Source organism: Oryza brachyantha, chromosome 4, assembly GCF_000231095.2.
Source record: "Oryza brachyantha chromosome 4, ObraRS2, whole genome shotgun sequence".
Classification (NCBI taxonomy): domain Eukaryota; kingdom Viridiplantae; phylum Streptophyta; class Magnoliopsida; order Poales; family Poaceae; genus Oryza; species Oryza brachyantha.
In genome coordinates this window covers 11,904,849-11,932,133 of record NC_023166.2, presented here as the reverse complement: position 1 = coordinate 11,932,133, position 27,285 = coordinate 11,904,849, and the positions used below count along the sequence as shown (strand labels likewise).

Here is a 27,285-nt window from a genome sequence, read left to right as displayed (position 1 = left end):
TGAATAACTGCATTAGGAACAAGTATTCTTGCCCCAAATTTAGGACACAAGTGATAATTTTAGGCATGTGTAAATATTATGAATGTGTTTGTTAATGTGTTGCAGATATATTTTCTAGCGCAATTTCTAAATTTTAGTTTTGATGATCAATTTTAGACATCTCTTGGAGATGGTTTTAATATATGTGGCAAATGGATGAATGATGCATAGGACTCCTAATAGTGCGACGTGCACAAGATGCTCATGAACAATAATACGTCATAGCTTTGCCTCCCCAAAATATATAAAAAAATCTTCGTTCGACCGCATTCTTGAAAACCCTTAAAACAATCATCCATGTGTATAATGAGAGTCCATTCTTTAATTTCAGCACGCTAGTAATTATTGCACAGCTAGATCGTAGCTACTTAGAAGGAGAACTTGAAGACCATGTCGTGCTTGTACACCTGGCCGGGCCTGACCGTCATCGAGGGGAACTCCGGGTGGTTCACGGCGTCCACGTAGCCCTGCGTCTCGAGGCAGAACCCGCCGTACTGCCCGTACACCTTGCCGTCCTTGCCCTTGGTGTTGTTGAGCCAGTTGCCGGTGTAGAGCTGCATGGCCGGCTGGTTCGCCCACAGCTCCAGCGCGCGGCCGGACGCGCCGTCCCGCGCGGCGGCCACCTTCCGCATGCCGTGCGCGTCGCCGTCGATCACGTAGTTGATGTCGTACCCGGCGATGCGCCCGCCCATCACCTGCCGGATGCGGGCGCCGATGGGCGTCGGCGCCCGGAAGTCGTAGGGCGTGCCGGCGACGGGCGCGACGACGCCCGACGACGGGAGGAGCTCCTCGTCCAGCGGGGTGTACCGCGACGCCGACAGCTGCAGCGTGTGGCCCAGCACGTCGCCGCTGCCCTGCCCGCCAAGGTTCCAGTACGTGTGCTGCAGGAAGTTCACCGGCGTCGCCTTGTTCAGCGCCGTCGCGTTCATGCGCACCGCCAGCACGTACGGGCTCGACAGCTGGTACGTCACGTACGCGTCCAGGTCTCCGGGGAATCCTGATCACACCATTCACAAAATTTACGACCCCCCAAATTCAGAAAAAAAAAATCCTCATCTTTCATCTGGACAATGACGGCGATTTTCAAACGAGACATGCATTTCACTGGCACACCTTGCTCTCCGTCGAAGCTGTGGTAGTACAAGGTGATGTACGGCGAGTCGCCGCCGCCGACGTACTCCTTCACCGTCCATATGACTTTGCTGAACCCTCTATGACCACCTGAATATACATACGTACAATGTGATCGAAAACCTGGTCAGGCTAGTGTAATCATGGAATCAATGAATCATGCGTCCCTGGCTCCATGAACCAATGCGTACCATGAATCGCGTTCTTGCCGTCGTTGATGTACGTGTGGTACACCTTGCCGTCGAGGACGAACCGGCCCCTGGCTATCCTCTGCGCGACGCGTCCGTTCACCGGCCCGAAGTAAGAAGTGTCGTTCTGATTGGCACAGGAGGAAGAAGATCGATGCAGGAGAGATGAGCAACTGTCATTGTCTATTGATTCAGACGCGATCTTTGGTAGGGTAAACAAGAGCTGCTTGTGTGTTTGAACGATATTCCTCATATGAGAAGGAAACGGATAAGAGTAGAACGAATCAGTGATCTGAATACGAGAACCGTAGCTGTCTTGGCCTGTCTACATGTCAAACTCTGTAGATAAGCGTTTTTGAAATTTTGGCTGGCTGGCTGAAGATTATCATTTGCTTAGACAATTCTATTGAGGTAGGTAGTGGTGCTGACCATGTCATAATTGGGCTATTGAAACCCTGGAGAATGACACGAATAAAAGTGATTCGCACATAATTATTCAGCTCTGCATGTTGACAGATGACAACAAGATCGAAGAATGCCGACTATGAAGGCGATCCCCCGGTCAAACGATTTTTTCAGAGGAGATTGTGTCATATGTTGTTGCCGCTTTCCGTGTGCTGACGAGCATAGTTTATCTTCTGGTAACTTGGTCGCTAGCACATAAAGAATCGTAATTTACTGCATCCGGCCAACTGTCTGATAATGTGTACTCCGTATGCTTGTAAAGGTTTGTTCCTATCATATTTCGATGTGTTTAAAACCTGTCGTTATCTTTGTATCGGTTGTACACCTTTTTTGTACTTCATTACAGTACCTAGACGAAGTTCCACGTGGTCCAGGGGAGGTATTTTTATGTAGGTGTATTGATGTATAGAAAATTTGAGGGTTATCTTTTCGGTTCTGCTTATCTTTAGAAGCTAAAATTTAAATTTTTAACTTTAAATTTAAAGTTGATTTTAATATATTTCATCATATTTTATTTTCCAAACTTCGATTTTAGATTGCTAAGAACACGTATATAAAAGTTTTATTCATAAATTATTTTTATTTGCAAATATATTATTTGTTTTTTTCATGAAAAAGCCAAACAATGAAGGTGGAAAATGTAAGTAATTAAGGCCTTAACTCCTATGGATAAGTTTTAGACCCTCTTCGTAACAAACGATTTGTAATAAGAATTTTTTAGAATCTTCCCTATTTGATCCTTTGAAACGAACGATTAGGGCTTTCAAAATCCTAAAAAATTCCTTTCAAAATAGCTGTATAGAGATTGTTTTTTTAGAAAAGTTAACGTAGGTCCAATATAAAAAAAATGAGGAGAGGCATTCCTAGAGCATTGCCGCACAAGTGTATAATTCTAAAAACTTAAACGATGCCGACCCTTTTTAATCAACTCATAACGGAGAATGGTATATTAATAGTGGTTTCTATTCTTATTAAATAGTTTGCTACATAAGTAAAATAATGATATAACAACATAATTAATAAACAAAGTTTTCTTTTCATCCAATACACCAAAAAATCATAAATTCACCGTTCAGGAAAACTCAACAGTTTTTAGGGTGCACGTGTCATGCTCACAATTAGTGGAAAAATATAGAGTTAGGAGAGAGAGAAAACAATTATTACTCAAAAACACTTTCACTGCGAAAATAGGTTTTATAGATGATTTCTTATATTATGTAACCGTGTCAGTTTTTTTCTATTGGGACTGTCCAAACTGGTGCCTATTGTATTCCTTCTTTCTTTTTGAGAAGCTGAATGATATTGCCAGTTTTGTCTTCCGAATGATATTGCTATTTTTGTTGCCCTTGTTCTTTTTTTCTAGAGAGAAATGGTATTGCCATTTCAGCCAATCAAGAAGGCCGGGTGTAAGGTCTTGAATACGAAGGTCGGAGATGAATACAAAACAGGCAAGAGAAAATATTAAAAGAAAATTTGGGAAGGGTTTTGGTGTTCTTACGACATATTCAGCAATGGTGTCTTTGCCAAGCACAACATCAGCCAGATTCCCTGCAAAAACAACCTCGATGAGTTTAGAGCCAACACAAAGAGAAGGGCATTAAGATATACTGATATATTTATAGGGTTCCTTTTCTGGAATCCGCCGTTACCTTTGGAATCGGGGAGGACGACCGACATGATGGTGGCTCCCCAGTTGGTGATCTTGACGGAGAAATCCCCCTTCCTGAGCACGTAGACGCCGACCATCTTCCTCGTCGCACCGGCGCCGCCGGTGAGCGCGGCGGCCACCAGGCAGAGGAGCGCGAGGGACAGCCGAGCTCCAGCCATCATTGGCGCGCGGAAGCAAGTTCACGGGTCACGGAAACGAGAGAGAGAGAGTCAGAGAGGGGACGCGCGCACGCAACTCGTTCGCGAACCGGCGATTCGCGCGATGGCCAGATATAGGGCAGAGCGTGGCGGCGGCGACCGGACCGGGCCGTGATTGCGGACGAGCCGAGTCGGTTGAGGGACTTGAGGCCCGCGCGTGCAGGATCCCTTCCCGTGTATCGAGAGAGAGAGAGACGCACGCGAAAACGGGGCCAGGTACACGCTCCCGGTTGCAATGGTCGCAGGCTGTGCTCGCCCGCCAGCCGCCGCTCGTGCGCCCGCGCGTGGGGGAAGTTGACGAGTATTTCCAGCTCGGTACGTGTACGTGGGTGGCCACTTTTGAAACCGTGCACAGCTCTTAAAAAAAAAAACTGAAACGTGCCGATGATAGGGTTTTTGGACTTTCACCCTCGTGCCCTCAGAGCATGTACAATAAGGCTGAGTCATCGGCCGAAAAAATTGCCAGGTCATTTTATTCCTACGTGGCAGTGTAATCTTGAAAAGGGAGAGAATAGTGGGCGACTAAATTGCCGCTGGGCTATAACGTATTTTTTTCGGGCATAGCGCCGGCTTGCAGCTCGAACAAGCGCTAGAAAACGTGGATTGTGGGCCCACAAGCAAAATAGCGGTCCCGTGCGCCCAGCTGATCCCCTTCTCTCTCCTACGACGTGATCCCCTTCTATCTGCCGAGCGATCCCCTTCTCTCCCGGTTTGATCTCTCCCTCTCTCTCCTGGCGCGAGCATGCGACGGAAGCAGCAGGCCACAGATATACATGCTAGTGTTGATCACAACAACATGCATGCATTAAAAGCTCAAAACTCTGACATCTTTACAGTTTACAGCCAACCTGTTGTATTTTGTTGGCTACATGCTATCTCTTGCTGAGCTGTACTGTAAATTGGAGTAAGCAGCGGGCGTCCTGTTGACCTTGCTCTTGTGGGATGCCTGCATCACGGTCACAAGGCAGAACCATCCTTTTTTGACGTGCTCCTTTGCAAATTTCAAACATTAGGATTTACTGCCGTTCGTGTTTGGTCTCCTGTATCTATGACCCCTGATTAGCCCGATGATCCTTGCAGATTGGTAAGAGTCAGAGTTTAACATTGTCATCTTTTCCTTTTTGTCTATGTTTATAAAAAAATTAAATTTTTAACATTGTGCGTATAAATCTAAAAGCAAATTCAATGGTCGAGAATTTGTACCACATAGAGCGAATGTTTATGTTAGAGTGAAGTGTACCAGCGATTTCTAAACTTGTGTGCATGTGTCATCTAGGTCCCCGAACTCTCAAAATACATTTTTAGGTCCCCGAACTTGTCCGGGGGTGTCATATAGGTCCAAATGGGCTCCGACTCACTCCATTTGCTGACGTGGCATGCCATGTGGCGCCTACGTGTTGGTGGGGTTATGTGGGTTCCACATGTCACTCTCTCCTCCTTATTCTTTTCTCTCTCTTCTCGTAGACGTCACCGTGGCATGCCACGTCAGCGAATGGAGAGGATCAGAGCTCGTTTGGATCTACATGACTGACACCCCCGGATAAGTTCGGGGACCCAAAAATACATTTGAGAGTTCAGGGACCTAGATGACACATACACACAAGTTTAGAGACTGCTGGTGTACTTCACTCTTTATGTTACAAGTTATATATTAAAGATCGTCCCTAAATTAAAATCATGCAAATGTTAGCGAATGAAAGGAAAATAAGCTCATCAAACTCATCCCAACACTGAATTTGTTACCGCAGCTTCTATACCAGACTGAATTGTGCACCAAGAACTTGTCTTTTTCTTCCCCCTCCGTCTTATTGCAAATCAAGGCACTACCATTATTGCACCGACCGACACCAATGTTACAGCTTACGGGAGATCAGGTGATCGATCGATGACCAACTGAGCGAAAGGTCGCCTACGTACGATAGCTAGAACGAGAACTTGTACACCATGTCGTGATTGTACACCTGCCCGGGCCTCACGATCACCGACGGGAAGCTGGGGCGGTTCACGGCGTCGGGGAACCCCTGCGTCTCCAGGCACAGCGCGCCGTACTGCCCGTACACCTTGCCGCCCTTGCCCTTGCCGCCGGCCGTGAGGAGGTTGCCGGTGTAGAACTGCACCCCGGGCTGGTTCGCCCACAGCTCCATCGCCCGCCCGGACGCGCCGTCCCGGACGACGGCCACCCGCCGCAGCGCGTGCGCGTCGCCGTCCACGGCGTAGTTGATGTCGAAGCCGTAGATGGTGGTGCCGTTCTTGGCGCCGCCGGTCACCCGGTGGACGCGCGCGCCCACGGGCGTCGGCGCGCGGAGGTCGTAGGGCGTGCCGGCGACGGGCGCGACCTGGCCCGTCGGGATGAGCTCGGCGTCCACGGGGGTGTACCGCGACGCGAAGAGCTGCACCGTGTTGCCCAGGATGTCGCCGCTGCCGGCGCCGCCGAGGTTCCAGTACGAGTGCTGCGCCAGGTTCACCGGCGTCGCCCTGCCCCGCGCCGTCGCGTTCATGCGCACGCTTAGCACGTACGGGCTGGACAGCTGGTACGTCACGTACACGTCGACGGCCCCTGGGAATCCTGTTTCAACAGTGCCATGGTTTGACTCGGTTAATACAACTGGGAAAATTCAGAGTATCTTGTTTGATACTAAAATGCATGGTCACCTTCAATCTTCATTGAATTGTCTGCGGATGTCTCAGATGAAGAATAAAAAAATGCATGCCATGGAAGTATGAAAGACAAATTGATACTTTGCTCACTTAATTTGCAATTTTGAAAAATTGGCTGTACCTTGTTCTCCGTCAAAGCTATGGTAGTACAGTGTGATGTATGGTGAGTCGCCACCACCATTATGCTCCTTCACTGTCCATATAACCTTGCTGAAACCCCTGTGTCCACCTTAGAAAAAAAAAAAGAGATAAAATTAGCTTATTGTTCAGAGATATGAACCTCCATGGATTTCTTCCGAGCAATTCTCCAAGCATACCGTGAAGTGTGTTGTTGCCATCATTAGCATACAAATGGTAGGTTTTTCCATCGAGCACGAACCGCGCCTTGGCAATTCTGTTTGCTACTCGTCCGACAAGCGCTCCAAAGTAATTAGAACCATTCTGAACAGCATAATTCAGAAATCAAACTGAAGTCAGTTGATTAGCATTTACCCTTTGAGAAGGTACTCAGATACAATGAACTCATAACTGTCATTTTATTGATTTACTACCGCCGTCTGAAATATAAATATCTTTAGATTGTCCCGTGATTAAGGTTAATAAGATAAGATAATGAGGAATAGACGAGGGTGACAGGATAGGTTGGGTAAAATAGGAAAAATCTTGAATAAGAAGTGATTGATGAGACCAGGTGGTGTTTTAAATATTGCTAAAATGTACTCAAATACAATGGACACATAAGTAATTAATGGGGCAAGTAGTATTGTGCTAGAAGATACTCAAATACAATGAATTCATAATCATTTTACTGATGAGGAACTAGCTAGGTGGCTTGCAGATGAACTGTTGTGAAAAAGATTATATACACAAACTTTGCCTTGCAAAGTAGGTAAACACTGTCAAAAAAAAAACAAACTCAATTGGTTTCCATAAGATTTTTTTTCGTGCTTGTGGTGCTCTGTTCATGTGATCCGATTGTGACAGTGTTATTTATTCTATATATTTATATGTAATCATGTATAGAGAAGTGAAGCCTCAGAAAAGATGAATGAATAAAGAAAAAAATCTTCATATTTCTATTCAAGTATTAAGGTGGTGTTTAGATTGAGAAAATTTTTGGAAGAAGTATCACGTCAAATGCTTGATCGGATGTCGGAAGGGGTTTTCGGACACGAATAAAAAAACGAATTTCACGGCTAGACTAGAAACCGCGAGACAAATCTTTTGAGCCTAATTAATCCGTCATTAGAAACATGTTGGTTACTGTAGCACTTCTTCCATAACCGTGCAATTAGTTTTTTTATTTATCTTTATTTAATGTTTTATTTAGGTGTCCAAAAATTCGATGCGATGTTTTTAGAAAAAATATTTGAGAAGACCGGCATCACATGGTGAGGTTGTCAGCTGTCTTTCTCTTTCGTGAGACTCGTATACTATTCCTTGGGTAACATGGCCACTAGATTAAACAAAACTGCATAATCTAATCCTTTGTCGATCATATGTTCCTTACAATTTCTTCTCCTTCTCACTATGCTTATGCGACTATAACATATTGAAATTTTCTAGACGTGGCAACAGCATCGCAATTTGTGTCAATTGTTTTATATATCTTGGACCTCTTGAGTTAGAAAACTAACCTCAAACTGCTCGGGACAACAGAGGTCCCAATTATGACCTTTATTTTTATTAACACCCAGATAATTGAGAGCATATTTTACGGGATATTAAATGGCCAGTTAATTTGATTGCCCCTTCTTTCTCGGGTACAGAAATGTAGTAGTTGAAACTGAAACTTGGTGATGAGCAACAGCAAACTAATTTGAGTAAACCTGGATGCAGAAGAACAATTTTGTGTGCATGTAAAAGTACTATACACACACTTCCACTGTGCAATGTTCTACAATCCATATTAACGAACAATGTTTCACAAATTGTGGTTAGTCGTCAAAAATAGAATAATCGAGCAGAGATAAACATGCAATGCGTTGAAGAACAACACGATCGGGTTCAGAAATCTTACAACATATTCAGCGATGGTGTCATATCCAAGGACGACATCACCCAATTTCCCTGGCAGAAAACACAAGTCTCCAAACATTCAACACAAAAAAATGCTCCACCAAGAACGCGAACACAGAGAGAAATCACAAGTTTCCCAGAGGCAAAGAGTAGAGAGAGAGACACACACCTCTGGAGTCAGGAAGCACGACGGACATGATGGTGGCTCCCCAGTTGGTGACCCTGATGGAGAAATCCCCCTTCTTGAGCTCGTACACGCCGACCGTCTTCCTCCCCGCGGCCGCATCGCCGCCGCCGGCGGAGGCGGCCGCCACCACTAGGCACGCGGCCGCGAGAAGCAGCAGCGAGGCTGGTCTAGCCATCAGCAAGCACCGCACTGCTCCTGCTCGCTCGCTCGCTGTCTGCGGGAGGGTGGATGGAGACAGAGTGACAGATAGAAGTGGCAGCATCTACTGGCCGCGGCCGGGATGGTTTGGCTGGGCCTGGATGGATGGATCATGGATGGGTTATGTAATGTGGTCAAAGCCGTAGCCGTAGCAGCATAAGAGGACGCGATAAGATGGTGACGGGTTGAAGTGTTCTTCGTTCTCCCTTTGGTGTTGTGCACTTGTGCTCTCTCAATTCAATCGGGTAGAGAGTTGGCAATTATGTGAAGATTGTGAAGATACAAATCACTTTTTTTTTCTCCTGTACTATTGCAAATTTTACTTGGAATATGTGTAAAGATGCCCTTAACTAGAATAATTCTAACTTCTTTTGCTGATTTTATTGAATGTTCTTTCTGTCATTATCGATCTAATTTTTCTAGAGTTTGTTTTTTTTATTTTAGTTGCCAGTTGTTGGCAATTGAGGTCGGTGAGGAGTGATATGATTTTTAGAGATATATTTATCAAGTCACATGTTAACATTATCTTTTGTATGGTTTGTTGTCTTTTGAGTGGAAAGCTTTGCTGAAAAGTGAAGATTCAACTATTCCGGATAGATGTATTGAAAACATACAAATCGTGACAAAAGCTTCTCAGAATTCAAGATCTGAAATAGGCTGAAGTTTACTTAGGCCTTGTTTAGTTGCCAAAAATTTTTGGCAAAGGAGTTACGTCGAACGTTTGACCGGATGTCGGAAGGGGTTTTTGGACACGAATGAAAAAACAAATTTCAGATTCAGCCTGGAAACCGCGAGACGAATTTTTTGAGTTTAACTAATCCGTCATTAGCACATGTTGTTTACTGTAGCACTTTATGGCTAATCATGTCCTAACTAGGCTTAAAAGATTCGTCTCATGATTTTTTTTCATAACTATATAATTAGTTTTAATGTTCATGTATATTTAATGCTTCATTTAGGTGTCTAAATAAAGATTCGATCCGATGTTTTTTTTAAAAAAATTTGGGAACTAAACACGGCCTTATATGAGTTTTCTGTGGAATCTTGTTTGCTTCTCTCCCTGATGTTATCGGTTGTGGCCGTGTATCTCTCTTCCGTTGTTTTCTCGGCTTTCTCAACTTCTGTAGTTGTTGTGGCGGGTGTTGTTTCCGTTTTAAAACCGTGTGTACACATGTATATCCCAAACTATTTTTGGCTTTAATGAAAAGCGGAGCAATCTACCTGTTATCAACAAAAAAAAGGTGCTCTCTCAAACTCAGGAAAAAAAGCCTCCGCGCAGCGATTTTGTCCTGTGCGGTACCGCGGGTGTGTGCGGGAGTGTTTGCACTGCGATCCGTGCTGGCGTTGCATCTTCCACGGCGATTGGACCGTGCAGGATGGTCCATGGATGATGTGTGCGGTGCACTAAGAATATTCGCCTGCTCGCGTGGTCCCGATTGATGAGCTGATGACTCGCTTCGCTCGATGGCTCACCGTTTGATGGAATAGAGGAAAAACGTGCAGAGCCGTAGCGACCGAGCTGCTGTTCAGCGATTCCCTTATCGTCCAAAAGGGAAGCACGAGTGAATTGCCCAACGCATAAAAAGATTATTGTGCATCGGATGGGCATGGCCTTCCAGTTCGAGGAACTTAGTGAGAAGGAAGCCATGAGTGTTTATGCAAACTAGGCACCACGAACATAGTGAGCCCATTTTAGCGCACTGCCTCCGCTCATGTGGACGAGGGGTGGCCCAGTAACTTGACATTGTGACAAGCAGCTCTAGAATATAAGCAGGCTCACCGACTCTACGCAATATTGTGTAGCCAAAACTAACTTATACAAATCCTTGCAGCAATAAGCGGTCGTTTTAAGAGCGGAATTTCATTTAGTGTTTTATAACCGAAACCATGTGATAGCAATATCACGATTATCGATAATAATCACACAAAAACCCTATGAATTTAAATTTAATTTTTTTAATAAAATCATTGTGTTTTTAAGGTCAAACTGTGTCATAGGGAGCGATTATCGCCAAGGATTTGGTAGAAATGATAATCGTGGTACCTAGGAGAATAATCGCAACGGTTTTCGTGATATCGATAATTACGATTTTGCGTGAAACTACGCGACATGTTGTAATTATCGTGATATATGTCATGATTTTCACAATATATCATCATGGTTTTTTTGAACTTTTATCATTTTTTAAAATTTTTTAAATTCTCACGATATTTACTAAACCAAACGGTGGCTTATCATTATTGTGCCATGACAGTATGACCGATTATCACGACGATGATAACAATATTGTAAACCCTGCTTTAGAGTAAGAAACCACACACGAGTCAAACAAACGGTAAACAAATACACAAATTTTATTGCCAGTTTCTACGACTGACTAAACTGACATGAAAAGGTGTTCAGGACAATTGGCACGGACAGGAATGTACAAGGGACTGGACTAACCATCCACGAAACAGTTATCTAGACAAAGGAAAGCGCCATAGAAGTTCAAATCGGCAACAAATTTGCCTTGTTTATGTACACAACCAAACTAACAGAATTTGGGAGCCGGGGAAGCAATTCAAAGCTTATCCATGTCGGCGTTCCGGAAGCTGCCACCGAGCAGTGACAAGAGGCCACCACCGTGCACCCTTCCCTCCGGAACGGCACAGCCTCCCTCTCTGCCCCCCTGCACAGTAGGCTCAGACGACGGCGAGGGCATCATGGAGCGAGGCACCAGCACCTGGGGAGGTATCATCATCGCCTGGCTCCTCACCGTGCCGTCGCAGTCCGACGCGGTGCTGATGCCCGACGACGAGTACTCGTTCGTCATGCTGCTCGTAGCAGCGACGGTCACGATGCCACTGAAGAGGCCAGGCGGGATCATGCCGGCGCCGTCCTTCGCCGCGTTGCACTCTTGCTGCTTGGCCGCCAAGGTCCCATGCGCGGCACACAAGCCGCTCCTGCCGCGGGCGAACTTCTCGCAGCCCGTTCCCCATGTGCACCGTTTGCCGCCACCGTGGGCTTTGCAGAAGTCAGTGCTCCCCTGGGCGCTCTTGCTGCAGTTGTCGACCTTGCACCGCTTCCCGCCGCCGTGCTTCACGCAGCAGTCGGTGCGGCCACGGGCACTCTTGGTGCAGCCGACCACCGAACAGCGCTTTCCTCCTCCGTGCGCCACGCAGTACTCGGTGCCACCATGCACGCTCTTTGGGCAGACGCCGCCACCTTCAAACATGCATCGCTTGCCGCCGCCGTGTGCTTTGCACAGAGGCGTGCTCCCCTCTGCACCTTTTCTGCAGCCATCGAAGATGCACCGTTTGCCACCGCCATGCCCTTTGCAGTACAATGTGCTGCCCTGAGCGCCCTTGGCGCAATCAGGGAACTGGCACCGGCGACCACCACCATGAGAAATGCAGAGTCCGGCCTTCCCCTCGGCGCTCCGGATGCAACCTTGCACTGTGCATCTCTTCCCGCCACCATGCTTGATGCACCGCCCAGACTTACCCCGTGCAGCTTTAGGACACCCATCATGTTCACAACGACGACCTCCACCGTGAGCAATACAATAATCCGTCTTCCCTTCAGCACTCTTGGTGCAACCAAGCTCCTCACACCTCCGACCACCACCATGGGCCTTGCAATAGGCAGTGCTGCTCTCCGCACCTTTGTGGCACCCAGGCTTATGGCATCTCTGCCCACCTCCATGGGCAATGCACAGCCCTGATGCGCCTCTTGCACCTTTGGAGCAGCCCTTGAACCTGCATTTCTTCGGATGCCGCGGATGATTCCTTTGTTCTGATGTGGTTGCTGCAGTGACCACGTCAGAGCTCACACCAAATGAACCCTCTGTCATGGCAGATGGCTCAGGGCTGAGCTGAAGGTGATGTTGACCATGCTGAGTGTTATCATTGTCGCTGTCAGTCAGGTCTAATGAATCCTGGGTTTCTGCTTGAAGGGTATCATTGACAGCAGAAGAACCGGAGCGTGGAGCAAAGAGTAGGGATGGCATGTAGCCACCGATGCTCCTTACAGCAGCAGATGTTGAGGCCTCATCAACAACAGGAAAAGAATGAACTGTTCCATCTGGTGCTTGCAAAGGTTGAATTGTTTGGGCAACATTCATCTGAAGGCCCAGCCTCAGCATCCCAGGATCGATTATAGTCATACCCTGGCCAGATAATGAAGGAGCTTCTTTAAGCTTGTCTACTCCAGTGGGCTGGCACTCTGCGGAGTAAAAATTTGGTGTTGGACCCAATCCCAGGACTAACCTGCAACCATCATCTCTAGTTGTGATGCTACCAATATCCTGTGTATCTTGATTACCATGGTCATAACTAGCCATTGCAGAAACCAGGCAGTCCATGTGGGGTGTGCTCTTGCCTAGGTTCACCATGGTGTAGCTTTGAGCTGTCTGTTCCATTAGCATAAAAGGGTTATTCATTGGAGGTTGATTTGAGATGTCCACAAAGCTGTTATCCATCACAGCTTAACAGTATGACAACGATATGAGAGCAAATGACAACTGAAGCACTGAAGAACTGAAGAACAGGGACCTGAAGATCTTTCAGACAAGGACCACAGAATAGACAAAATGGAAGAATATCAGCAGGAGGGTAGTACTGAAGCAACCACCACTGACAAACCCTGAGGTGTCTGCACGGTCCATGCCTGTTTTGTTCTAGGAGAATTTATGATCCAATGCTACTTGACCTCCACAGCACTAAACAACATCTTTGATAGTTGACATCAAGCATAGGAAGGAGTGTTGAAATGCCTTCTGGTCGGGAAGTCCTTAACTGAAAAAAGCAAAACAAAATGTTAACTAAAATGTAGATGTCAAATATATGTTTGAAATGATCTTATGTGTTCAAAACTATTATATCAACATAGTCAGGTCACAACACAGTAAAGCAAATGTCACGCCCAGAAATTTACACCAAATTTCTGAACAATAGCATGTATGAAATCTCGGTCCAGGCATCAGCCCGAGTACACACTATGACAAATTAATACACAGTTCCACGTCTTAAAAACAAATAAAAACAATTATCTATCGAAATGCAGCGGAAAGAGGAAAACAAGACTAGACCATCTAATCTTCAGCTTCAGCTGGCGAAGACGGCTCCACACCACAGGCACTCTCGACGGCGGACTGAACCTTACTTCAACCTTCGGAACAACCTTCTTCTGACACAGGCTCTGGCACTTGCTCTGGTGGGGGAAAAATTAAGCAAGGCTGAGTACAAACCACTATTACTGTCATGCAAAGATGAATCATTGAATCCGTACAAAGATGAAATGATTAAAAGTGAATAAAATTTATTCTCTCCATTCAAGTTATATAGCCTTCTTTACTTACATGCACGTTCAACTATATAAGGCGCAAACAGTTTTCAAAGTATTTTTTGTTACAAATTGCCCTCTATTAACTCCAACTGCAGTATAGCATTGGGTACTTCATTAGTTCCTACTTCCTCCAATTCCATGACAGGTTTTGAAGAACGTGTCATTGTCCAAAATGACAGGAATTATCAAACTGGAGGGAGTAAGTAACTCTCATTAATCAAGTAGTTGAGGGCAATTTAGTCCTTTGTGCTGGATCATTTGTCTACATACAAAAAGAAAACACGCCCTATATACTTGAACAGAGACAATAAAAGGTAACTGTAACTATAAAGAGGTTTCAAGCAAGGAAAAGCTGTAACCGAGATCAATACAAAACGAACACCAAAAATGGCAGATAGGTAAAATTCTGTATTAGCATTATTAAAATTATGCTTTTGGGGGCATAAATCATTCAGTACCTTTAGGTAACGAAAATCGAAGGGTCAAAAGGAGTAACTAATATGACAAAAATCTGTCGAAAGGAGTAACTAACACGACAAAAATCTGTCAAAAGGAGTAACTAACACGACAAAAATATGTCAAAAGGAGTAACTAGCACAACAAAAATCTGTCAAAAGGAGTAACTAATACAACAAAAATCTTTCCGTGAGTAACCAATGTGACAAAATCTTTCTCCAACAAAGAGGCAGAAACATGGAGTCTCCAATTAATTAGAGCAATAGCATGCACGAGCAATTCCCGTTGCAAGCATTTGCACAGCAAAAGTCTCAAGATATTGACATAACCTATTTGTCCTGTTTATGAACCAGGAAACCAGTCACATTGCATGCACAATCTACAAAGGGGAATAGTACTAACTAATGAACCCTCATCAATTTACCTCATGTTAAGTGCAATGAACTAAGAGCAGAATCATGAACACGTGTTGTTTCCCATGAAAATGTCTGCTAAAAGGTTGGATAGAAAACATGCAACAAATATCTCTCTCCAAGCTGTCGTATAAAAATTTGGTCTTCCGCACAGGACTGCAAGGCGTGTGCCTCTTACCTACCAAAAGAACATAACGATGCAACTTGCCAAAAATGAACCATGGTAACAGATATTGGATTACACTGAACATATAATAAAGGTGCATTTCGATTGAATTGAAGGTTCAGACTTAAGTATCGGTATACATATGGGGGTGACTAACAAAAACTACTTAACAAAGGGCATCCCTTGGATTTACAGCTGACATTTTTTTTCACATGATAAACTAGCAGATATGAAAAACATTTTTTTCTAATGAATAAACTGACAGATATTAAGAACACCCTTTGCGGGATGGCATCAGGAATAGCTGAGAAATAGCGGCAGGATACACATAAGTTCTCTAATAGCCATTCCGGTCCAGAACAGTTAGTTCGTTCTCGTGCTTTTTTTCTATCTGAACTTCACCTGATTCTACCTTATGCACGGAATATTATTCTTTAGGGTCTCGTGTATCCAGGAAGATAAATCTATATACTGAAACAATCTACGGAGTATTTATCTACCCTATATTGGAAAAAAAAAGTAGTAGAAGAAACAAAGGTAAGTGGAAAATGAAACTAAAGGCTAAATAAGTTAATCCTCATCTGAAACTTCAGAGGTTCGGACCATCGTATTGCAGAACATCCCAAAACAAGAACCTAAGTACCCAAAAGCAGGACCTCTGCTCCAACCTGGAGCTTCAGAGAACCCTTTAAACCGTGCAATTCTCCTACGAAAACAAGCTAGAATACCATGGCGCATAACAGATCTGATTGTTTCCTAAAACAAACCAAAACAAAACAAAAAAGTTCCACCAAACCGAACATGGCACGCATGAAATTCCCCGATCAACACACCACGAGAGGCAACCTAAAAGGGGAACTGGGACCAACAAGCCCACCCCGGAAACACACACACACCCCTCCTCTACAGCCCATGACACGAGGACGACGAAAGGGACACCGCGAATCGCCCGACGCAGCCGCCGCGATAGGCGAACGAGCACGAGCGCGGGAGAGAGGGAGGGAGGGAGCAGGCGTCACCTGGCGCGAGAGAGGAGGGCGGGGAGTCGATCGCTTGGGGAGGGGGCGGCGGGTGGTGGTGGAGGGAGGAGAAGACGGGGGCAGCCGTGGGGGAGAGTGTGCCTCTCGTTTCCGCTTGCGTCTTCGGTGTATGCAGGTGTGCGGGGGTGGATGAAAATCGGTACGGCTCGTCGCGTGCAGGTGGTGGGACGGGACGGCGGGGGTTACTACCTGGCGAGCCTGGCTTCCTTCCCCCCCCCCCCCCCCCCCCCTGGCGCCGGCTGGCTGGGCGAGCCAAGCGCCCTTGCAGCCAAGCCAGCTGTTTTTTTTTTACTGCTGCTGCTATTTTTCTTTCTTTTTTTTTTCTCTCCTTTTGTTCTTTGTATGTATCTGACCGGGTTTCATGTGGCGACGAGAGGCTGTAGGCTGGATTCGTCCACTCTCTATGATTGATTATGTGCGTCGTCACTTGCATATGAGTTTCATTTATCATCGCCTTACCACAAGTGCGCGAAAACATATATGTTTATTTTTAAAAGTTTGTTAAATAAATCAGTCTTTATATCCGGATATATATATCCAACCTGGTTAACGTACTTGTAATTTAGATTAATTGACACTTTGATTAACTATAGCAAAAATAGGAACCCGGTTCTTAAATGCATTGATGTGTGTGCCACTCAGCGATTGGTCCTGACCATTGATTTTTCTTCTCCAAATGTCAATCATTTTCTCAATATGATTTAGGGACGAAATATAGTATGTTTGGTCTAGATCTAGAAATATGAGCATGGTTTAAGCGGGACACCTCGGCACATCGCATGAATAAAATGTTCAATTTACTATTGATTTGGGATTTGGGAAGGCGGACCTCATAAAGGGATTCCGATTATGGGTTGTTTTTAGGCCTGCTAATGGATTTGGATCCAATCCAAATCCACTCCAATCCATTCCTTCACTAGCTAGTCTACTAAACCAACCCACCCTAATCATTTTTTATTAGGATCCAATCCAAACTAATCCAACTTCAATTTTAGTCCAACCCGCACCAAACCATTTAGTTAAAATGGATCCAACCCACTTTAATAGAATGGATGCGCTCATTTGGTATGTATAAACTCGGACCTAAAATTTTAAAACTCGCGTTCACACTATAAAATTTTATCAAATTTGACTAAAATTTGGTGGGATGATTTATTATGTATAAGAGCAACTTTATACAATTTTTGATCAATTTCTACATGTGGGTCCCACGTATTTCTATTCTCTTATCCATTAGCTATCCAATTAAAGGATCCATTTGCCCTCCACGGGTTAAATCCATTTAAAACCTAAAATCACCTAACCAAACCCAGTCCATACCAATCCATCTGCCTCTATAACCCAACCCAATCCAATTCATTTGAAGTAACAATCCATTTATACACAACCAAAGACAATCCAAATTAAAACCCGACCCATTTAATCTATTTTCATCCAACCCATTAACAGGCCTAGTTATTGTGGGTTGTCATGCACTACCAAGCATTGTTGGTCTTCCCCTGGTATGAAAACTAGAGGATATACTGTACATCACAATGAAAAGAGAAAGAGTAGTGAATGAAGTATGAGAGAGCAAAGAGTAAACATTAGAGCTTGTCCAGCATGTTTCTAAATTTGTTCCCTAAAATTAAATTTTGAGAATTAGGCTAGAAAGCATATTTCTAGCGTGTTTTTAAATCAATTTCTATATGCATGTTTAAAATCGACTCTCTCATTATAGATTTGGGAAAAACATATGTATTCCCAATACAAATTATTTAATTTTGGACTTCTTTATAGAGGAGGGTGTAATTTTTATAAACAAGATAATTTTGGTTGGACTAAATAATAGGTTTTGGGAGTAAACAATTAGCATTTTCTATAGATACCTTTTAGTGTGTCATATGACAGGGGCCAACAACTTTTCAGTACGAAGCACCAAATGAGGTAATGTATTCAGATGCACCTAACAATGAAATTCATAATTTAAGAATATTGCATCTATTTAACAGTTACACATACGATTGATTAGTGAAAATTTGGCTTTTGTCTAGTGGAGTAGATAAAAATGTCTTTTTAGGGTAACGAGAGAAATGCTTTCATCTCTGTTGTTTGCATACTGTGCGCATAGTTCAATCAATTTTCACAAGTTCTCATAACGGGGACATAAACATCTATATCTATCCACGAATTTATGAACTTCTCGTCCATGGGTGGTATATAATATATGTACTGTATCCTCTCTTCTCTCAATTAACCCAACCTAGTCTGGGTGCCCAAAGGATCTAGTACGACAAACCGGCAATAGCAGATCTCAGATCTGCAGCAGCAGTTTGGAGCAGTGTGACCCCATCTCCGCTTGGCCATCTCCTCCCATCGCTTTCACCGAAAAGCAGAGGTCGACCTCGCGCGCAGCGTGCAGAGCGAGCGCCTCCGGGCCCCAGGTAGAGCGACGCATGGCCAAAACGCTCCGGAGAGAGCCGTCTTACGTGCACAAGTTGCGGCCGTTTATTACGTGCACCCGTTTCGGAAGGGCCCCCCCGGCCGCGTTGGACCATTGCACGCTCGCTCGCGACATCCCTCGTGGAGCCCAAGAGCTCGTTTGGTAGCACAGCGCCTCTATGTGCATACATACACATCCTGAAGGCGTGGGCCACCGCTGTTTGCTGCCTTTGATTGCTGCTGCTACCACCAGCAATGCTGTTTTTTTTTGTGCGAGATGTTGGTAGCTGTAGTGCGACACGACGAATAACCAAAACATTCACCGTGTTTTCAAGCTTGGTGGAGTTCAAAACTGGTTATTGTGGTGTGATTAGGAAGATCAGTTTTTTCTTTTACTGGAGCAGTAGATTCTTGGGCAAATGCGTTGTTGTGGCGGTTTCTGCGGTTGGCCGAGCCGTGCGCGGCGACACTGCGATGACTTGGGGCTGTCAGCCGGAGCCAGGCCCAGCACTGCGACGTCGCGGCAGGCTCGGCTCGGCTCATCTCGGATCGGCGGGGATGCGCTCTCCACCGTCCGTTCCGCGAACCGCACCCGATTCACCGTCTCCTCCACTTGTCGACATCCCACAGGCCGCCTCCCATTATTCTCTAGTGGCGTTCACGCGCCCGAGACGCCTCCCGTAGGACAGAAAAGTAGGATTTTTTTTTCTAACAAAAAAATCGCATTCCCATGCACGTCCGTCGTCTCCGCAACCGCCAGGTGGGCCCCAGTACGTCCCGGCCCCATCCGCCATCCGCTCCACCGATAGAATCCGGGGGTCCCAAGGCCCTAGCCCTAGCCGCGTGATCTCGGGCCCCACGCCCCTCGCTTCCGGACCGGCCCCACCTCTCCGGGTCCGCCACGTGTCGCGTCTCCCTCTCTCCTCACCCATATTAGAGCAAGTTTAATAGTGTAGCCAGCTACAAGCTCCAATTCATCTATAGTTATCTACAAAATATCAATACATGTTTCCACATGTCATACACGTATTTTGTCTTAGAGGCCATGTACAGCTGGTTATAAATTAATAGTACATCTCTCTTATCTCTTCTCTTTTATCTTATTAAAATATATTTATAGCTAGTTTATAGCCTGCTATTTTACCTGCTCTAAGCCCGCCACCGCACGCGCGCGACAAGGGCAGCCGGGCGCGGCGCGACGACGCGAGGGCGGTGGCGTCTGGTGGCGGCGGCGGCGGCCGTAGGGCGACGTCAGCCGAGAGGCGTGTTCTGTCGCCTGGCGGTGGGGCCCGCGAGAATCGGGACGCTGACGTCTCGACCAACGACGAGCCGATCACGACGTAGCTGGTGGACTCGCCAGGTCGACCCAATAATCAACCAAACCACCGATTATTTATCGTAATTATTTTTTTAATCTTCACTTTCAGACCGGTTAGATCTTGTATATAACAATTCCATGTATAAATTATTTTTTTATAAATACATTATTTTATTTTTGTCCTCAATCACTCGAACAATAACCATCGTGATTTTCTTCCTGGTCTAGTGGCCTTGTGAGTTGTGACGGTATAAATATGCTACTCCCCTCGTCAAAGTATGGTCAGCGTAAAAGAACTCTGCCAGTGGTAATTATACTGTGAGAGAGTAACTGTTTGGTTTTTTATGGAAAAAAGACCGACATATTTATAAAAGAAAAATTATGAATAAAAATTTTATATATGTATTCTTAGCAATCCAACAACCAAAGGTTAGAAAATAAATCTCGATGAAAAAACTCAAAGTCAACTCTAAATTTAGAATTAAGAATTTAAATTAGTTTATAAATATAATCATAAGTAAAAAGATGGAGTATAAGTGTTCTTCTGCACGTTTAAATCCGGGGCCATGTTTAGATTGCGTCATTGCTGACAGCGAAAGTATTTATTACTAGCAGTAGAGTACGAGCAGGAGAAGATACGTGCAGCTAACGTAGCTTTGATCATTCGTATAAAAAAGAAGCAAATGTCACCAACCTCGCCACTTCAAGCCAGATTGCACAGTAGTCTATACTCTCTCTTTTTTTTGAAAAAAAAAAGGGCAAATTGTTTTATTAGGCAAGAGAACCTTCGGGATCCACGCGGTCGAGCTTCTGATCAGAAATGGGGAAAAAAAGTAAGCACCGAGCCAATCATCGTTTGGTTGATAGCAATACTCTACAAATAAATCGGGCCAATAGCATTGGGTCAAACATGTTTAACAAGTGTTCGATCCCATAGATTAGTGCCTACCTACCGTGGGCTAATCCAGGCTCGTGTAAGCAAATAATTGGTGCCACTTGTCTATCGGTTAGTAGTCGTGTCACTTCAAAAGATCAATCAGTTAACAATATCAAACACTTTCAAATGAACTGAGATCTAATGTAGCCCCAACTGCAACTGCACATTAGAAATCGTACGTAATCTTAATTGTTTATTTTCTCAATGAAAGGCTACGATCAACTGCTACAGTCCATGCTAAAGTAATCTACCATTCTTTTTTGAATGCACAATACCACAAAATTTTTAGTCCCATGAATTTGCATCAAATAGCCGTAGGGTGATTGTTTAGGTTACCTTCACTATAAACTGCGTGGGATCCAAATCTCTTCAAAATGGCACCACTGTCACGAGGTTGCATCAATTTATTGGCAAGGTTGAATATGTTTTAGAGACAAAAATAATATCTTAGGACGGCCATTCGTATCTCAAAAGAGCCATATATTATGTGAAATATGTAATGTCCTTGGAGCTTTCCCTTTTTGGGGGAAAAGCAACAATAGGAGCATTATACAGAGAGATATACAATGCCAATAAAAAAAATCAATAGTAATACCACATTGCATAGCTACAGGGCCATAGTTGAGCTGAAGAAGATGCATGGTTGAGATTTGGGCCGAGATGGACCCCCAACATAGTGGGCTTTAACGGCCCGTTACCCAGTTTCTTTTGTTGCTCGCGTACCTACGCGCTGCTGCCAAGATTTTTGTGTTTCCTTTTCGATGACATGACCCCCAGTGAATGGGCCTTTAACACGGTGAGCTAAAGGATAATTCTCTTAACCTTAACACGAATTTATCAATATAAGGCATGTGCATATAATGTGAATAACACCAGCACTGGAGTCACAACTCACGCGGTCAGAGTGGGCTGTCTTGTGTTTGTAATAAGTTGTTTAACCGTTGGCATGTCATATGTATACAGAAAAATGGACGGGTTTAAATCAATCTTAACGAATGATTGATCGTTACGAAGTATTTCCACTAAACCACATAAAACTCGAATTTAGGTCTGAAATAAATTTACAAGAAATTCGGCCACCCTCCTTCATACCCATAGCTCAACTACCATACCTAAGCACAAGGACTTAAAAGTGGCGTCCCTTATTTCCTGCATGCTTTAAAATGTTTGAAATTACGGTACAGAATTCAGAATTCAGTCAAAGTACGTTATAACCGATTAGAATGTTTCAAAGATAGCCTAACCTGAAGATAGCGAGATACACCAAAGCTAAGGGTTGCTCCCTTCGCTTGGAGATTCTTGCAATTAGATAAGAAGAAGTAAAAGGACGGCAAGGTTTCGGTGGATGGATGAGAGAGACGACGAGTGAGTGACAAGTGAGCTGTGAGCAATACATGTATACGTGGTATCTCTCATGTGTTTTTTTAGGTGACGGCGAGCGTGGGGGTTTGTGTGGAGGGATATGAGATGTGCTTACCACGTGAAGAACCCTATGTGCTTTTGACCCAAGGCTGGCAGGCATCTTTCTGGTTACTGATTCCCATTGATAGTAGAAGAAGCAGCTTCCTCTTTCACTGCCAACTCTCGCTACCACACCCAAGTGGTTGCAGTGTACTCCCTCCGTCCCAAAAAAAAATTAACTCCTTATTTTTATATTAGCATAGATAATTTCTTTTTAAATTACACTCCGTCTCCGTGTATTCTTGTTATACATGATTCATATGTGCACGTATTATCTGTTTGGTTAAGCACAAGTGGTTTGATCATTTTACACACTGAAGGGTTATAACTCCTCAATTTTATATTAGTGTAGATAATCTTTCTTCAGAGTAGACTCTGTGTGATATTGTTATACATGATTCATATGTGCATGTACTATCTGGTTAAGCACATGTGGTTTGATCATTTATACACTGAACAATTGATATCATCGTAGAGTTGTGTTGAAACAAGTAATGATATGTATAACGTGCATTGCACGTGCACGATTACTAGTTAACTATAATGTTTGACTCTACGTCTTATTTAAAATAAATTTATGATTAACATTTTTGTTTTTATTAGATGATAGATCATGAATAGTACTTTGCGTGTGACTAATTTTTTTATTTTTTTTAAAAAAATTTAAATAAGATGGATGGTCAAACGCTGTACACGGAAATCGAAAGATTGGTTTGTTTTGAGATGGAGGGAGTAGATGCAAGCTATTGCAAAAGCACAACTGCTTTACCTTTTGTTCCTTCTATAATCTGAGCAAATAATGTAGCAGCCCGTTTTTCAGAAATCCTTGTTCTTCATTAGTGTCTGCCTGGAGATGTCAAAATTGCAGGTACAACGTTCAGATGTTCTGTATTCTATAAGTGGAACATTAGAAGTACTTACATCATCGTAAGATACCTTCCACTCTATCAGATTCTAATGCAATTATCATTTACTTTATCTAGTTGTAGTGCATTTGTTCTTTTATTTTCCAAACTCTAGTACAATTATTGTTTAAAAATATATTTATTTTGAGACAATAAGAGCATCTCTAATAAGCTAACCATCGTACAAGTTATCTTAGAATTTAGCTAGTGTACAAAAAAAAATCACACCTCCAAAGGACTAGCAATTTGATTCACCGTACCATTTCATTAGTCAAATGGGCTAGCTAGGGGTGATTATTTAGGTGTTCAATGTAAAAAGTCAAACGTTATATCTGTAAACAAAAAATAATTTATAAATAAAAAAATTATACATGTATTTTTAACGATCTAAAAGCTAACGCTGAAAAATAAACTTCAATTAGAAAACCCTAAAATCAATTATAAATTTTAGGTTGAAAATTTAAATTTTGGCTTATAAGTATAAGTATAATCGAAAAGATATAAGCGTGAGTTTGACTAACCAAATTAGCTCGTCATACTTCACCTCCATTCATTTATTATTGCGACCCACGTATAAACATTAACTATGCATGATAGATTATGTGTAATCTCTCCGAGTGTATTAGAAATATAGCTAGCTACTGTCTCCGTCCTAAAATAAGATCATTTTTAGTTTGTTGATACAATGTTTTGATTCTTTGTTTTATTTAATTTTTTTTTGCGATTAATATTTTTATTTTTACTAGATGATAAAATATAAATAGTACTTTATACGTGACTAATTTTTTAAGTTTTTGTACAAAATTTTTAAATAAGACGAATGGTCAAACGTTGGATACGGAAAAATGAAAAATAAAGTTATTATAGGACAGAGGCAGTACTTGTTTGCTAGCTAACCATAAACTATTTAGCTAGTAAGATTTGGCTAGTTTTTGGAGATGCTCTACAAAGGAGCAGGTAAAAATGATCTTTGCTTTGGAACGGATAGAGTTGTATGTATTGTGTGTAACGTTGGTTTTCTAGCTCTCTAAGGGTATAAGCTGTTATTCCTTATTTGTTGCAGAGATATTGTCCTTGTTTGTTGCACAGGTATTGTTGCTTACTGATGGAATGTTTGTAAGCAGAGGAATTCATCATTTTGTTCTGAACATTTTACCCCCTAGTGTACTTGTATGATCATTATCTTGGAGAGAGTCACTCCTAAGCTAGAGGATTGAATGAATTTAGTGGGTTGTAAAACTATGTGTACTAGGACAACGAGACTTGTCCACCAAATTACGCTGGGATAACATAGGATTTATCAATTGCCAAAGTTCAAACAAGTATTTACCATAGTATTTTTCAAGAATGTTTTGTATCTTCAAACATAACAATTATGATCCGTCCGTAAATAAGGGCATTTTCAATACTTAGAAGAGCGAATTAGTGGAAATGGACAGTGTCCTGGATACTACTTATGAAATAATAAGTGGTTGGGAGTCTAAGGACACGGAAAAAAGAAATTGCAATAATGGGTAGTTGAAGGAAGAAGTAGTGATATAGAATTGCACTTTTTTAGATATGGAGACTGGATCTACTATTGAAAATCGCTAGGGACAGAGTTAGTACAAGAAGATGCTCGATACTCATAAGATGTAATTTGAGATTCTACAAAAGTTAGGGCTCTAGTTATTTTGCTCCTATTTATGTTTACAAGCCAAATTTTAAATTTTAAAACATAATTATGAAGTTGACTTTGTAATTTTTCTCATTGTAGTTTATTTTATAATTTTTTATTTGTTATGAACATGAATATAAAGTTATGACATATATTTTACCAATAAGCCCTTCCAATTTTTCATAAAAATGAAATGATGGGAACCCCACAGACAGCATTAAATAGTACCGAGTACTCCCTCCATTTATGTTATATAAAATATTTTGAGTTTAATCAAACTTATCGAAAAAACATAGCGATTTCTATAACACTGTATTATTTTCATTAAATCTATCGTTAACATATTTTCAGAGTATATTTATTTTACCTATGTTTATCCATAAACTTTATCAAATACTACCTCCGTCCCATAATAACTTCATTTTTCGGTTTTTTGATAAAACAAATATTTTGACTCTTCGTCTTATTTGAAATTTTTTTTGATTAATATTTTTATTGTTACTAAATGATAAAATATGAATAGTACTTTATGCGTGACATATTTTTTAAGTTTTTTACACATTTTTTAAATAAGACGAATGGTCAAACGTTAGACACGAAAAAACGAAAAATAAAATTATTATGAGACGGAGGTAGTAAACCGAGGACTTATCTGAGGGGGTATTTGGGATAAGGGGCTAAACTATTAATAAAACACATTTATAATCTTGGACTAATTCAAGGGACGAATCTATTGAGCCTAATTAATCCATGATTAGACTATACGATGCTACAGTAAACATACTCTAATTATGGATTAATTAGACTTAAAAAATCATCTCATAGATTAGCTCTCGTCTATGAAATTAATTTTTTTATTAATCTATATTTAATACTTTAAATATATTTTAAATTAGTGTATAACGTTTGGCCTCCTCTAAACGACCCTCGAGTGGCCAGTACCGAAAGATATTTCTGGTGTAGTGCGGTATGTCAGCCAAGCCAAGCACACCCGCTCTCTCTCTCTCTCCATTCGTAGGAGCATTTTTCTTTGGCGGAAAAGACACGAGGCTTTTCGAATCCAGCCCCAGTATGATGCTGGTCTTAACTCAAATCTCAAGCCTAGACTATTGCTGATGCCGTCCATAGCCACGAGTACATTTCTGATCCAAAGCGCTCAGCTTGAGTGGGTGAACCGCATCAACCAGTACTACTGCCACTGCTCCTAAAACAAACCATCACATCGACGTGCCATCTCGATGGCACCCAGCACCGTTAGTACTCGATCAATTTGTCATTTTCACAAGGTGCTCGACGACGCGTTGAATCTTCAACTGCCTTTGTTCTGCTGTACCAGTAGTATCAGATATTTTTTTAATCGAGTCTTACAATCTTACCTTTTGCTTTTTATCAACACAAGCAAAATGATGCATTAATAATAAAAAGTAACTTACAAGTAAACTTTTATATATGTTCTTATTAATCTAAAAAGACTAAAAAGAAACTATAATAAAAAATTTCTAATTAACTCTAAATTAAGTTTAGTTTAAGTACACACGAAAAAGACGGGGCCTGGATTCGTTCTTCTACCAAATCTTATCAGCCCAAGAAATATAAGGTTCCCCCGCAAAAAAAAAAGAAATATAAGGTTCACCGAGAGCGACCTAATGTACAGACTTGCGGCTGCCTACTTTTCTCTCCCTAGCAGAATAAAAATCCTCCAATAAATACCTATTGGCGACACGCAACTGACCTTTCTTTCGTGGACAATTTACAATTAGTGCTCCTCTTTTTACATGCCCGTGTGTTATGAGCTGGCAGTTGAAGTCAAAGCATGGGTGCCATGATAAATTCTAGATAAAAAATTTTAGATTAAACTACATGTCTGCCGGATGCTTCCTACAGCTTTGAAGTTCGTAAACTGTTTTCCTACAGCTAGCCTCCGTGGAAACTCTCTTTCAAAGAGTACATTTCTCTCCCTAACAGAATGAAAATCCTCAAAGAAACTTCGGTTTGAAGAGATAACATATAGTTAAATTTCTATGAGAAGTCATTCCGTTTGTACTCCAAACTGAATTACCCCAAAATTTCCAAAACTCCTACGTTTCAATGCAACCTTGATTGAACTCTTGATTATCTGCAAATCCTCTTTTCCATTTCATTACTAAATCAATTCATGTTTATTTGTCTAAAAAGAGTTAATTTACGGTCAGTACAACGCAGAACCATTTGAAGCCAAGCAAAGTCCCCACCATCCGATGGTGCCGGTCGTACTAAGGGGGTGTTCAGATGGGCTAAACTTTTTAGCTCCATGTCACATCGGATGTTTGGACACTAATTTGAAGTATTAAACATAATTTCATAAATAGGAGCTAATCCGTTGACGAATTTTTTAAGCCTAATTAATCCATAATTAACAAATGTTTACTGTAACATTACATATGCTAATCAT

At 42.6% G+C, this 27,285-nt stretch overlaps 3 protein-coding genes across 4 annotated transcripts; all 3 read right to left on the bottom strand.

Annotated features, from left to right (window-relative positions):
- Positions 1 to 246: 246 nt before the first annotated feature.
- Positions 247 to 3,781, bottom strand: LOC102712524 (galactose mutarotase-like). The gene is made up of 5 exons (XM_015836330.2): positions 3,473 to 3,781; positions 3,322 to 3,371; positions 1,362 to 1,485; positions 1,153 to 1,260; positions 247 to 1,036 (listed from the first exon to the last, which is right to left on the bottom strand). The coding sequence occupies exons 1-5, from the start codon at positions 3,651 to 3,653 to the stop codon at positions 408 to 410; spliced, it is 1,092 nt and encodes a 363-aa protein (XP_015691816.2). The 5' UTR covers positions 3,654 to 3,781; the 3' UTR covers positions 247 to 407.
- A 1,627-nt stretch (positions 3,782 to 5,408) lies between these two features.
- Positions 5,409 to 8,854, bottom strand: LOC102717894 (galactose mutarotase-like). The gene is made up of 5 exons (XM_040523149.1): positions 8,536 to 8,854; positions 8,368 to 8,417; positions 6,665 to 6,788; positions 6,469 to 6,576; positions 5,409 to 6,255 (listed from the first exon to the last, which is right to left on the bottom strand). Exons 1-5 carry the CDS (start codon positions 8,813 to 8,815, stop codon positions 5,612 to 5,614), a joined length of 1,206 nt encoding a protein of 401 aa, XP_040379083.1. The 5' UTR covers positions 8,816 to 8,854; the 3' UTR covers positions 5,409 to 5,611.
- A 2,234-nt stretch (positions 8,855 to 11,088) lies between these two features.
- On the bottom strand, positions 11,089 to 16,295 carry LOC102712799. Of its 2 annotated transcripts, none has more exons than XM_040522915.1 (2): positions 16,135 to 16,295; positions 11,089 to 13,530 (listed from the first exon to the last, which is right to left on the bottom strand). In XM_040522915.1, the coding sequence occupies exon 2, from the start codon at positions 13,212 to 13,214 to the stop codon at positions 11,316 to 11,318; it is 1,899 nt and encodes a 632-aa protein (XP_040378849.1). In that variant the 5' UTR covers positions 13,215 to 13,530; positions 16,135 to 16,295; the 3' UTR covers positions 11,089 to 11,315. The 2 variants fall into 2 exon arrangements, with proteins under 2 accessions (XP_040378849.1, XP_040378848.1); XM_040522914.1 differs by lacking the exon at positions 16,135 to 16,295 and adding an exon at positions 13,824 to 13,862.
- Positions 16,296 to 27,285: the final 10,990 nt, after the last annotated feature.

Coding starts and splice junctions, on each gene's coding strand:
- LOC102712524 (XM_015836330.2), bottom strand. CDS start 3,653: ATGATGGCTGGAGCTCGGCTGTCCCTCGCGCTCCTCTGCCTGGTGGCC. Junction 1,486..3,321: donor ACACCATTGCTGAATATGTC/GTAAGAACACCA, acceptor TGTGCCAATCAG/AACGACACTTCTTACTTCGG. Junction 1,261..1,361: donor CGGCAAGAACGCGATTCATG/GTACGCATTGGT, acceptor ATGTATATTCAG/GTGGTCATAGAGGGTTCAGC.
- LOC102717894 (XM_040523149.1), bottom strand. CDS start 8,815: ATGCTGCCACTTCTATCTGTCACTCTGTCTCCATCCACCCTCCCGCAG. Junction 6,577..6,664: donor TGGCAACAACACACTTCACG/GTATGCTTGGAG, acceptor TTTTTTTCTAAG/GTGGACACAGGGGTTTCAGC. Junction 6,256..6,468: donor TAGCTTTGACGGAGAACAAG/GTACAGCCAATT, acceptor CTGTTGAAACAG/GATTCCCAGGGGCCGTCGAC.
- LOC102712799 (XM_040522915.1), bottom strand. CDS start 13,214: ATGGATAACAGCTTTGTGGACATCTCAAATCAACCTCCAATGAATAAC.